Source organism: Pelecanus crispus, chromosome 11 (genome assembly GCF_030463565.1).
Source record: "Pelecanus crispus isolate bPelCri1 chromosome 11, bPelCri1.pri, whole genome shotgun sequence".
NCBI classification, from domain to species: domain Eukaryota; kingdom Metazoa; phylum Chordata; class Aves; order Pelecaniformes; family Pelecanidae; genus Pelecanus; species Pelecanus crispus.
In genome coordinates this window covers 26,684,284-26,696,492 of record NC_134653.1, presented here as the reverse complement: position 1 = coordinate 26,696,492, position 12,209 = coordinate 26,684,284, and the positions used below count along the sequence as shown (strand labels likewise).

Genomic DNA, 12,209 nt, shown 5'->3' with positions numbered 1-12,209 from the left:
AGACAACTTTCTCTGCCACAGTCAGCGCTTCAAGCCTAGCCCCGTGCCGGGAGCCTCCTCTCCTGGCACAAGAGTTTGCCGCGGCGGTAGGGGAGCGGCCCGGGGACGCGGAGCTGCGCTTCGGGAACGTGTCCCCGTTCCCCCCACCGCCCCCCAGCCAAACGTCCCCCGCCGTACCGAGCACCCATCGCTGCGCCCGGTCCGGGGCTCCGGGGCGGGGGACGCCCCAGGGAGGCGGGAGAGCAGCGGCAGGTTGCCGAGCCCTGCCCCGCCGCGGCCGCCCCTTTCCCTCCCGGGACTCCCCGCCGGGGCCGGGAGCCGCCCGGGGGCGGGCGGCGGCGGCGGCGGCAGCGTTAGGACCCGGCGGCGGCTGCGGGGCGGGGGGGGAAGCGCAGCCCGGCGGTTGTTTACCGCGGAGGGGAGAGCCGGGGCAGGTCTCGCCGCGGCGCCGAGCGGAGCCGAGCCGAGCCGAGCTGCGCTGCGCGGCCGGGCTGGCGGCGGCTCCTCGCCCTCGGCGCCGAGGATGCTGCGCGGGGGCCCGCGGCGGGCGGTGGGCGCCGTGCTGCTGGGCTCGCTGCTGCTGGCGGCCGCCCGGGGCGCCGAGGGTGAGTGCCCGCCCGCCCCGCGGGGCCCGGCCCGGCTTTGTGGTGGGGGACAAAGGCCGGCCCCGGGGGGGGGAGAGACCCCCGGGGAGGGCGGGGGGCGGCGGGGGGCGCCCGGCCCGCCCTCACGGCCTGGCCTGGTCTCTCCGCAGAGTGCCTCCGCGGCAACGGCGCGTCCTACCGCGGCAGCCGGCAAGTGGCCTCCGGCGGCGCCCCGTGCCTCAGCTGGCGGGCGGTGCGGAGCGGCCCCGGCGCCGCGCTCCCGGCAGGTGGGTCCGGGGGTCCGGGGGGGAGCGGGGGTAGCCGGCGGCGGGGGGTGTTGGGGGAGCGGGGCGCTGGGGGCGGCGGGCCCCGCGCTGACGGCCCGCTACCCTCCAGCAGTCGCCGAGGACCACAACAGCTGCAGGAACCCCGACGGCGACGCCGCGCCCTGGTGCTACATCCGAGGCGCCGGCGGGGCCCCCGAGCGCAGAGCCTGCGACATCGCCCGGTGCCCAGGTAGGAGCTGGCCCAGCCGCCCCCCCCCCCCCCCCGCCCTCCCGGGGCACTGCCTTCCCCGGCCGTGCCTCCTGCTCCGGGCGGCCGCCGCTGTCACCAGGGCGGCCCCCCCCCAAACAACCCCGGGCTGTGGCAGCACATCGTGCCCTCCCCCAGGAACGGAGCGTACCCGGGGCTCCCCTGCAGCCCTCGCCTGTGTGTGCACATCTGCCTCCCAGCTGTGCCTTGCTCCGCCCCTAGAGCTTTGCCATTAGTGCGAGGAAAGGCCTGTGCGAAGCCTTGTCGCCCCCCCCCCCCCCATTTCACTAGTCACTGTACGGCTCTTCAGCTGTGGTGGAAAAGGCTGAGGTCTGGGCATCTAGGAACTGTAGAGATGTTGGTAGACCATTACTGTTGGGCATGTTACCGCTGTCTAAACAAGCGTCCTGCTGCTAAACAAGTGCCGGGGTGAATTTGGGTACAGGTGGGGGCAAAGAACTTGGAGAAAATGAGAATTGGAGGGAGGACAGTAAGAAATTGAAAACCCCAAACACTGGATTTCTCCCGGATAGTCAGGGTGGGAAACAGTTTGCCAAGAGAAGAACTGTAGCTGAAGCCTGTTTCAGGGACAGATGTCAGTATTGACTGAGACCAAAGCAACCGCTTGGGTTTTTTTAACTGTTTACTTATTTCTGAGCTCCTCAAGATTTACGCACTCCGCTGTCCCTCAGGGTTGCTATCTTTGCATGTAAACACTTTCCTCATGCACACACCCTCCCCTTTTCTTCACTTTGCTGGTTTTTTTGCCTGCTTTTCCCTAAAGATGAAGCAAAACAAATGTTCTGCTGCCAAGACCCTTACTCAAAACAGTCCTGCAGCTTTGGGATCAGGATTGTTACCTGACTTTTCAGCCAGTACACCACTTGCATATTTAAGGGGTTTGGCTATTTTTGTGTGTCAGAGCGGGCACCTTTTTATCATAGTCGCGTCCTGCAGCTCCCCTTGGTTCAGCTTCTCTGGCTGACCCTACATAAAGTCACTGTGCAGTGCAGGAGACCTTGATTTCCTGTCTTTAACTCCCCTTCTGTACTTCCATTTCACATCCCACTGAGGACTCAAAATGGCTGCAGATAGCAAGTCCACATGGAGTTATTGCCAGCTGTGGGGTGAGATCCAGGTGGAGGGAGTTTTCAGGTGTGGATGCATGCTGTGCATAGCATTTCCAAAAAGTAGGGGGGTTTTTGTTTAGGACAGGTAATAGATACCTACTTTCCACTGTCATAGCTTTCACTGTGCTACAGCTTCCATTTTAACTTTGTCATGAGAGAAGGAGCTACCTTGAAAATCTTTCAGTGCTGTTGATAAAAAATCCACAGGGCTGGGAAGGAGTCTGTGCTATGAGCATCCATCCTTACGCACCTTTGTTTGGGCTCTGGCTGAGGATGAACTTGCTGTACTGAGGAGGAACTTGCTGTACTTACACTAGTCAGTGGCTGTGCTGCCTGAAGTGTTGCTCTGACTTAGCGTGACCATCATGCGAAAGGAGTTTGCTACATGGCTGCAAAAAGGGGCTGGGTAAGAAGAATGTCCCCAGGTTGTTTTCACACCAGCTGGAGTCTCCTTTTGTCAAATCTTCCTGCTTCAGGAAGATTGAGGCAGAAGAGAGATAAATAGGCTCCTGGGAGATTTGGGATGGAGATTCTCATCATCTTGTTCGTGTCTGTTCAGCACGATTGAAGCTGCAGCCTGTATATCGATCTATACACTAAATGAAGTCATTGTGCATCCCCTGGACTCATGCCCTGAACCTGGGTTTCGTTCTACTGTCTGACTTCTGTCTCGTCTGTTGTGGTGCTTTGCACTCTTAAAATAGGTTCATGTCAAAGGAAAGTGGGGGGAGGAGTACATTTCTTGTCTGCCTTGGTAGGATTTCTGGCAACAACTTAAGAGGGAACAAGTGTTTGTCAGTGTACTTTGAAGGCGGTTCAGTGATACCAGTCTAGATCTGTCCCACTCACAAGGCATGTGTTGTTTTCAAGTATTCATCAATGCTCTGTATTTTCTATGTCTCTTTTTTTCCTCTCAACAGATGCTACAGCTGCCATAGCCCCAGTCTCTACAGCAGAAGTTGGTACTTCTCAGGAGGTCAACCAGGTGTTTGAACCGGCTGATACCTTGCCCTCCCGGAGCGAGGCAGCCGCTGTGCAGCCCGTCATTGGGATCAGCCAGAGAGTGCAGATGAACTCCAAAGAAAAGAAGGACTTAGGGACACCAGGTACAAACCCAGGATCATGTGATGGATCCATTCCTGTAATTCTGGCAGGATGGATTAGTTTTGAAGCTCTGAAAGCAATGCTATAGCTGGATCTACTGCCTCTAATTTTGCCTCTTTCCTTTCTGTCCTCACAGGTTATGTGCTGGGGCTGATGATGACAGTGATAATCATTGCCATCGGAGCTGGCATTGTCCTGGGATACATCTATAAGAGGTCAGTGGCTGTTCTCCTTTGTCCAAAAGCTGGTGTAGGCATGAAGCAACGTATATAGAGCAGGAGTGTCTGAACACCTGCAGACCAAACCAGATCCTAAGAAAAAGGCAGATAGAAGCTTATGTTTCAATGTGGCACATTGTGCAAGGGTTTTGCTTGTCACACTGAGGAAAGAACCATTTAAGAGTTAATCCCATTCTTCTCCATTTCACCCATCAATGTGGTATTCTGACCCATTTAAAGTTTAAAACCGCCCTCTTTATTTTTTGTGTGTTCCTGCACGAGCGCCTTGATGTGGCTTTCTCAGATGCATTCAGGGGAGCTGAATTTTACAGAAGAGCTGGAGAGAGCAGGTCCTAGGTGCCCTCACAGGAAGTTTCTTTTGCGATCAGAAAGAAAACAATCCTTCTAGCAGACCACGTGTTCCCCTGGTTTCTCTAGTCTAGCTAGCTTTAGAAGAAAAACAACTGGCAAATTCTTTGCCACTCGTGCATTGTATCCTATGAAGCTGAATATCAAGTAGCACTTTTTTTTGTCAAACAAAGGTAATTTTACCAGCGCCCTGGTATACTTTAAGGTTAGTTTTGATTCACGCTTAAGTCACGATTTGTTCAGCCACTTCACTCTTGGGCAGAAATGTTTCTGTAGCTCAGCAGCATTTGAGGTTAGCGGTAAAGCAAGCAGCTTAGTTGTAAGAGACAGGGCAGGATTTAACAAATAGCAGTGAATGTCGCTGCAGCAAGTGAAGGCCCAGGCTCCCTCCTCTGGGAGGGTTCTGTATTTTGGCTGTTTGACAGCAGTCTGACACAGCCAAGCAGAAGGAGCCCTTTCCCAAGCTGGGACATGTCCTTATGTAAGTGTTTATAATAAATGCCGACAGAAAAAAACCAGAGGGAGGAGTGTTACATAAGGGGCAAAACACAGAGCGCTGCTTGTCGAGGAATCTGATTTGAGGTGTCGCTTCAGAGAATGCTGTCTCGTGTGCTGGCAGGAACGGCAGCCACTGCTGCACGCTTGTAGGCAGCTTTGAAAAGCAGCCAAAATGCTTATGTGCTGACAGGAAACCCCAGCAGCTCTGCTTGGTTGGGATCACAAGCCCCAGGAGGAGTGAGTGGTGCCTGTCCCACCTCACTCCTGTCTTCATCGGGAAGAAGCAAGAGGCCAGTGTTGAGCTTTGTCCAAATGCAGCTTTGCTGCTTCAATCCCAGAGAGCTCACAGCAGGGCTGCAGTGCAGGTGTACTGTCTGTCTCTCTCTTCTTGCCTTGCTCTCAAAATTGCATGTGCAAGCTGGCAGGGTTGGGTAGGTGTGGTGAGAAACCTTTAATGGGTTTAGTAGCTTTTGGTGTACATAGGTTTTCTGGAGACAACGTGCTATTAATGCCATCCCTTTTTAAAGCAAGGCAGTTCTTCCTCAGTACAAATTACAGAGGTGTTGCCTCCCTTAGCAACAGGCTGAAGAGTGAGGTAGGTTTGGGGAGCTGGTTGTGGTATTAAGCTGTTAGCTGCAGCGGCAGAAGGCAGGGCCAGCTCTGAAGTAAGCTTTAATACTTTCAGGAGCGGCTTAATTTGCTCCACAGGTTTGTTTGCTGCAACAAAAAGCAGAATCTGTCACCACCTCTGGTATTTACTTCTATCAGATGAAGCATGTTACAGAAGCTCTTTTCCACAGCACTGGGCTCTGTGCTGTCTCGCTACTCCCTGGGCCTGCACCAGGCAGGGCTGTGAGACTATAAGGAAACATTTGTCAGCTCCATGGTTTGAAGGAGAAGCCTGGCTTTACAGTCATCATTTAGCTGTAATGATGTCAGTGAATGAGCCGGTTTATGAGGGAGGGACAGACTTCACTTGGCTGCTTTTTTTTTAAAAGATGCTCATATGGAGTTCTGTGCTTGCAGTAGGGAATGTTTCTGGCCCTTTGTTGAAACAATTGTTTCTTAAAAAGCGGAGTCCATTCTTGTCTAGTATATCACCTTTACTGAGACTCTGCCTCCAAGCAGTGGCACTCACCCCATGTGTATATATGTTCTGTGTTTTTTTTTTTTTTTTAATCTAGGGGGAAAGACCTGAAGGAGAAGCACGAACAGAAAGTTTATGAGCGTGAAATGCAGCGCATCACACTGCCACTCTCAGCGTTCACCAATCCTGCCTGTGAGCTCGTAGATGAGAACACAATTGTGGTGCACACCAACCAGACGCCTGTGGAGGACGCGCACGATGGCAGCGGCCCGCTCATGGGGCAGGCGGGTACTCCTGGTGCCTGAGCAGCTCGGGCAGGAGCGATACAGGCTGAGCAAAGCCTCCAGCTTCCCACTGTGAGTGTGGGGGTTGCGTGTGTTCATTTCTATTTTGTTTTCTTTTTGATGAAAGCCAGATGAAGGTGATGCAGAGGGACAGAGCAATGGGCTATTCATCACGATCTGTTTGAGGGACACCATTCAGTGCATGACCAGGTGGGGACTGGTGTGGTGGACCCTGCTGCTTCCTCCCACCTATCTCCATGGTGTGTCAAGGAGCTGGGGGGGAAGATGGGCCAGGCTCATAACTGGCAACAGATCCCATAGCCCAGAGTGTGGTCTTGGCTTCCTCTTTTTCTGTTCCTTTCCTATTTAACGGTGTGCACTGTTACTTAAGTTTCAGCCTGGAACCCCAGGAGGGAGCAGTACTGCAGGGACTGAGGGGAGCTTCACGTCAGACTTAGCTAGATAATTACACTCTGATTATAGTTCCTTCCTTTTTGCTTTAGTGGCTGAGAGCTGGAGACACTGTCCAGAATCCTGCTACCGGATCAGGTATTTTTTTTCCAAGGAGGAGTTTGTTTGAGGGATGGCTTTGGCCAGGAGCAGTATGTTTAGCCCCAGTGTCAATTTGGAAAAGCTCTTCTCAAGCTCTTGACAAATCCAGGTCTTCCAGGGCTGAGGCCACATCTCCATTCCCCTGTGGTGCTACATGCACAGCCACAGTTGTAGGTGTCCAGGTGGTCTGTGCCTCCTGCTCACTTACACAGATCAGGAGACCAAAGGCCAGCAGTAGATAGTTGTGAAGAAAACAAACTGCCCTTCAGGTACCTACAGCAGGTTGAGCACCGAGGACAGGTAACATCCTCTTCTGAATTCCCTTGGCTTTCTACAGAGCCAGCTCTGGACAGAGTGGCTGAGCCAGCTGTGGAGGTCAGCCCAGCCATGATGCGGCAGCTCTTGCTCTAAGGGCTGCTGCTCTTGCAAGATCCCAAAGTTACAGCACGGCTCCTGGCCCAGCCTCCTTCACACACACTGAGCTTGTGCAGCAAGACTACTTGCTTACAGAGCCTGGCCCTATTAGAGAGGTTTTGTAACAACTTTTACTAGCATTTTGGGGCGGGGGGGAGGGGGTTGGAAGGGATGGTTGCTGCAGTGTCTCCCAAACGGCACCAAGGCAAGGCCAGTTCAGGGAAACATCCATCCCCGCCTCAGGGGATTCAAGCCATTCAAGTAAGTTTTTTAGCCATCTGCTTTATAGCTGTGGGCCTAACAGGGAGCAGCACTTGGCAGCAGGGGTTTTAGTGTTAATGTTTGATTCAGAAAAGGGAAACGTTTTATTTTTAAATGCCTTTGAATACCATTTATTTGTAAGATGTTTTAAATACCTCATTATGAGAAGGTGCAGATTGTACTACCTTGTATTAAAGCTTAAAAGAAAAATGCTCTGTAGACCTGTGTGGACTGTAGCTCATCTTCCTCCTGCCAGAGCAGCATCCTTTTGCTTGTTGCAGACTTTGAACTGAGAAGGGAAGATGCCACTTCAGTTTGCCAGGCCCAAAGGTAAATCCCTACAAGCAGTGCCTCTACTCACCAGCACTGACAAGGGGCATGGAGCTTGTCTCCTTGCTGCCAGCAGCTAGTCTTGGACTGGGACACTGTTCCTGAAAAGCAGCTGTGGGTGTGTGAGCTGTGCTGACTAAGCTGGCTGGCCCGTGGGAAGACGCTCTCAGTTATAGCTCCTTCCTGCACTGACACAGGTCAGTTCTGCTTTGGTGCTGCTCAGCAGCAGTTCCGTCCCTCGGGACCTTACATTGGAAAGCACGATGGAGACAGAGCACAGCAGGTTACAGGAGGCACTGACATAGCTAGCATTTTCCTTCAGTTGTTGCCTTAAAAAAATGCCCCTTGAACTACATACTTCAGAATAAGAGGTTTCCAAGAACAGGCTGTATTTTTATCCCTGGATCAGAAAAGGAAAATGGAGAGAGGTTCCATGTTGTGCTGACTCCTGTCTGCCCTTAAAAAAACCCCCAACAACCACCAACCAACAAAACTTGACAACTTCTTCCCTTTCTGTCACTCCAGGTAAATAGTACGATAGAGCACTTGCACTGCACCTCACTAGTTCTGTAAATGTGGCAGAGCCCTTTGGCTCGAGAAAGGGAGTTCTAGATGATACCCGATCTGTGCAGTTCTGATGTTGCCATTTTGTGACAACAATAGAAACCCAAGTAAGTTACAGCTTCCAGCTTCATGTAACACAGAGATAACAAAATCTTGTTTTCATAGCATACATTTACTGCTCTTTAATTTAGTTAGAACATGGAGCTGTGCAAATCACAGTTCATAAACCCCACCCACACACCACCCAGGACTCTCCCCTTCAGGGGGTCCCCTCACAAACCAGCCTGGGAGGGGGAAAGAAAGGGCAAATCCTATTAACAATCCTGAATCCACTGGACCCAGTTTAGAGAGGCTCCTCCGCTGACTCACAGCACAGGGAGTCCCCAGTGTTTCTAGAACACCACTACACAGACTAAAAACATCCCCCCTGCACACCTTTGTCAGGTAATGGCTGGTCCCATGTTATTTTACATAATACTTCAAGCTCATGGGTAGGGGGAGGAAATCAAAGTAACAGCAAAGACAAACACCCGTTCCCCACCATTCAATACTGAAGGGGGGGGGAAGGGGGAGAAAGGAGCACGCTAAAAATCCAGTTAAACCAAGATGTTTGTGAAACTTAAGAGCAGGACTTGAGCCAGCTTTTTTGTTCAGTTCTGCCAACCACATGAGCTACTGCAGCAGTAGCTTTCTTCCTTCTCCCACTGAGGGAGGAAGAAGAGAAGTGCTGGAAGAAAATACACCCCCACCCACTTCCCAATGACTCCAAGCCCTTTTTTCTCCCCAAAAGCAGGGAATGACCCTGAGGAAAGTTTCTGCTTGGAGAATCAGCTCAGGTACTGCAGCAGCAGCTGCAAGAAGGACCTTCAAAGGGAGCAACGTGCACAGCCTGCAGGAAAGGATGAGGTAATGGCGACTGAATTATTAGTTCTCCAGCTGCCACTCCTGGGAGGATGGGACATTCTCCAGCACTTTTCTGTTCATGACAAGTCCATCCTTTAAGTAACCTTGGGCACGTCCCCCTTTGCCATTGTCCATGCACAAAGTCTGAGCCACTTCAGACCTTTGGCTTTCTGAAGAGCACCTTCTGCCACCCTTTCCGTCAGCTCACGTGCTCAAGCAGCTTCAGCACTCCAGGGATGTCCACAGCCAGTGACTAGTGCAGTTCTACACATTCAGGTTCAAATACTTTCACCTAGGTTAAGGCTCTTGGGCAGGTAAACTCACTGTGCAGGCCAGGGTCTGAAGATGCTCAAGTGGCTCATTTGCTGCCTGCCTTGTTCACCATCAGGAGGGGCAAGCAGAGCTCAGTCTTAGTGTTTCTAGGCAGGCTTTTGGAGGTATTCAGAGACGGAGGACGAAAAAAACCCACAAAACCAAACCAAAACAAAAATTCATACACGCTTCCCCACAGACAAGGTATTTTAGGAGAGCTGCCCAATTCCTGGGGCTTTTCACTCCCTCCCCTGATGCACATCAGAGCCCAAAATCTCAGTGGGTTGTTCTGGAAAACAAATGCACAAACATACACGCACACGTTGTCCTGGTGGGGCCTTTTGCTGGATGGCCAATTTCCCCAGCTTTCTGAGCAGGGTAGTCAGTGGGAAAAGCAGTTCCAGAAGTGCTGGTCCTCGCCCAGGAGAGTCTCCTATAGCAATTCCCTCCCTGGCAGACAGGCCAGGGTGGCTTCACAGCTTGCAGCCAAGTTCTAAGGCACCACAGTAAAGAAGCCTGAAAAGGCCAGAGAAACATTTCTCAAGCCAGAAAAATAGTGTTGAGCAGCTTTCCTAGGTGCAGTTGGCAGGAAACAGCCCTTTTTGCTTCTGAAACATGCCAGAAATCCACAGTGAATCAGGATGTCCAAAAGGAGGGGTGTTGGGTGGGGAGAGAGAGGCAATGCAGCAAACGCACAGCGTGGTGCCCCATTAATGCCCTGGAAGTGGCTGAAGTGCATCTCTCTCCCTGTCACTCATCTCAACTCCAATGGAAGTGGTGCAGGCAGCAGGACGAGCTGACTAGGTTGTGTTTTCAGGTAGCTTGTCACGGTTCAGTCCATACTGCACACTCACGTTGTGGTCCAGCTCCTCCAGCTCAGATGGGAGGGGGATGGCAAGTTCTCCCAGGTAGAGAGAGAGCGCTTCAAAGGAATCTTCCAGCTTGGAAAAAGGGGGCCTAGAAGCAGAAGTGAGGAAATGTGAGTTGGAAAGAGGAAGCAGAACAACACTGGGAAAAGCTGAGCCAGTTGTCAATCCAGGCTATTGTCCCATGCACAGAGGTGTGAGCAGGGACATGATCCCTCCCCATTCAGCTTCCAAGATTGCAAAGATCCCATCTGTCTGGGCTACCCATTTTTACAGCCGATGAACAGGGAGGCCCGGCTCTTTTGGAACCTACTTGGCATCCAAGTTCATTGGTTCTGAAGCTACAAGTTTCACAACTGAAATCAAATGAAGTATTCACATTTTGGAGCTGCTGCCAAGGTCTGCCCCTCCTTTTTGTACAAGGGAAATCCTGAACAATCACTCCTCCTTTACCGTCTCTGTCTCGGAAATTGTTTCAGAGACCTACCATATACAGCAGTCTCTCTCCCAAGCTTATGAGTCTTTAATCTCTCCTCATGTGGAAGCCTTTGAGCATTCCTACAAAAGGTTGGAATACAGCCCTCTTCCACCCTCTGTGCAGAGCAATCCTTCCACCAAGGGGGCACAGACATATCCTCCAGGCATACGGAGTCCTCCAGACCCCAAACCTACCTGCTCTCTGGTTCCAGTCTGCAGCAAATGGCAGCCAGAGGGAAAAAGGCTGGAGGACAATCAGCAGGAACAAATTTCTCCCAGAACAGCTTGACATTAAGGCCAAAATCCAGTGTGCGTGGGAGACAGTCCGGGTCAGCATAAACCTGGCCTATGATCTAGGGAAAAATAAGAGGAGCACTTACGTACAGCAACAGTTCCAGAGTGTTAACAAACAGGAAATTTCAGCATTGGGCAGAAGCTCCTTCAAAGTATTAGAGTGCAAGGGAAAGAGCAGAAACACTGTTTCTCCTTTCCAATGGGACTGGTTGCACAGGGGAATGAGCAAGGCACTGCATACAGAGAAACTTCACGTGAAACTTTTTCAAGACCTGGCAATGTGGCCACTGTCGTGAAGGCCCAGACGCCTTCTCTTTCTCCCCAGGGTTTCCCTGCCAGAAGATACAGGACGATGTGCACCTCCCAGAGAGCTCAACAGTGTCTTGCTGCTGCATCAGCTACTGCGCTGTATGCTGCTGGGGATGATGCAGCCCACCCTGATCGCAGGTAAGCAACACAACCTGCATCACCATCCTATCTCTCCCCTCTCACACAATCTTACCACACCACCAGCAAAGCTCCTTGGTCTACAGAGCCTGTCCTAAACGGTGCTGTGAACTCAACAGCACCACAAATTCTGCATTGCTCTGTTACCGGCAGATTCAACCCCACCCACAGCCAGGGCGTAGGGGCAGAGAGAAGAACCATAACCAATGCCCAGGAGGTTGCAGGTGAGAGCCAGTAGAGGAAAGGGATGGGTGGAACAGAGAGAAGCCCTGCCCCAGCACTCCGAAGTCCCAGTGCTCGCCCCCTTCAGCACTAGGGGACTTAAAGTGTAATAAGAGGGAAGGAACCCACAGCGGACAACTGTGGGGTGATCTGGGCTCAGCCAAGGTCAATGTCAATACAAGCTCTCACATGGGAAGAGTATTAGGTTTAAAGCCTCATCAGGTATCACAAAAAAGGTGTTCTATATAACCACGCAGGCTTTTCTATGCCAATCACTCAGCAGGACAACCACATCCTGTAACTAGACAGTGGAACACCCACTATGTATTTTGGCAGGGTTATTTCCTTATCTGTTTGAGTGTGTAACTTCTTTTTTTTAGCATTTTTTTTTGGTGACAAGGCAAATGTTCATATGCTATTACCCCTTTATTTGTCTTTTTTCTAGATGAAACAATTGTTTTAATCCCGCATATGGATTTTTCAAGTTCCTAAATCTATCACTCAGAACCACAACATTGTCCGAGAGGAGGGCCCAGTGTAAACAGAGCTCCAGATGAAGCCACAAAGATTTATGCACAGATATTTTCTTTGTGCCCTTCATCCGAACACTGAAGATGAAACCGTGCTGGTCTCCCCTGGTGTTCCTGTAACTGCTGTGTTATCCGTACACATAACAGCCCACCTTTCATCTGTATTTCCGCTGTCTTACACACCTTTTAAACTGAAAATACCTTGCAGTTTTTGAGTGCTGCTCCTTGC

At 51.7% G+C, this 12,209-nt stretch overlaps 2 protein-coding genes across 3 annotated transcripts in view; one reads left to right on the top strand and one right to left on the bottom strand.

Annotated features, from left to right (window-relative positions):
- Window positions 1-523: 523 nt before the first annotated feature.
- Window positions 524-6,446, top strand: PIK3IP1 (phosphoinositide-3-kinase interacting protein 1). Its single transcript, XM_075718730.1, has 6 exons — window positions 524-605; window positions 755-871; window positions 981-1,100; window positions 3,169-3,354; window positions 3,489-3,567; window positions 5,622-6,446. The coding sequence occupies exons 1-6, from the start codon at window positions 524-526 to the stop codon at window positions 5,827-5,829; spliced, it is 792 nt and encodes a 263-aa protein (XP_075574845.1). The 3' UTR covers window positions 5,830-6,446.
- A 3,498-nt stretch (window positions 6,447-9,944) lies between these two features.
- The window catches only part of LIMK2 (LIM domain kinase 2), a 30,069-nt gene continuing 27,804 nt past the window's right edge, over window positions 9,945-12,209 (bottom strand). For both annotated transcript variants that reach the window (XM_075718537.1, XM_009485093.2), the window contains 2 exons: window positions 10,683-10,840; window positions 9,945-10,101 (listed from right to left, as the gene is read on the bottom strand). In XM_075718537.1, the coding sequence (XP_075574652.1) occupies window positions 9,945-10,101; window positions 10,683-10,840 (315 nt within the window). The remainder of the gene's footprint in view (window positions 10,102-10,682; window positions 10,841-12,209) is intronic.

Coding starts and splice junctions, on each gene's coding strand:
- PIK3IP1 (XM_075718730.1), top strand. CDS start 524: ATGCTGCGCGGGGGCCCGCGGCGGGCGGTGGGCGCCGTGCTGCTGGGC. Junction 606..754: donor GGCCGCCCGGGGCGCCGAGG/GTGAGTGCCCGC, acceptor GTCTCTCCGCAG/AGTGCCTCCGCGGCAACGGC. Junction 3,568..5,621: donor CTGGGATACATCTATAAGAG/GTCAGTGGCTGT, acceptor TTTTTAATCTAG/GGGGAAAGACCTGAAGGAGA.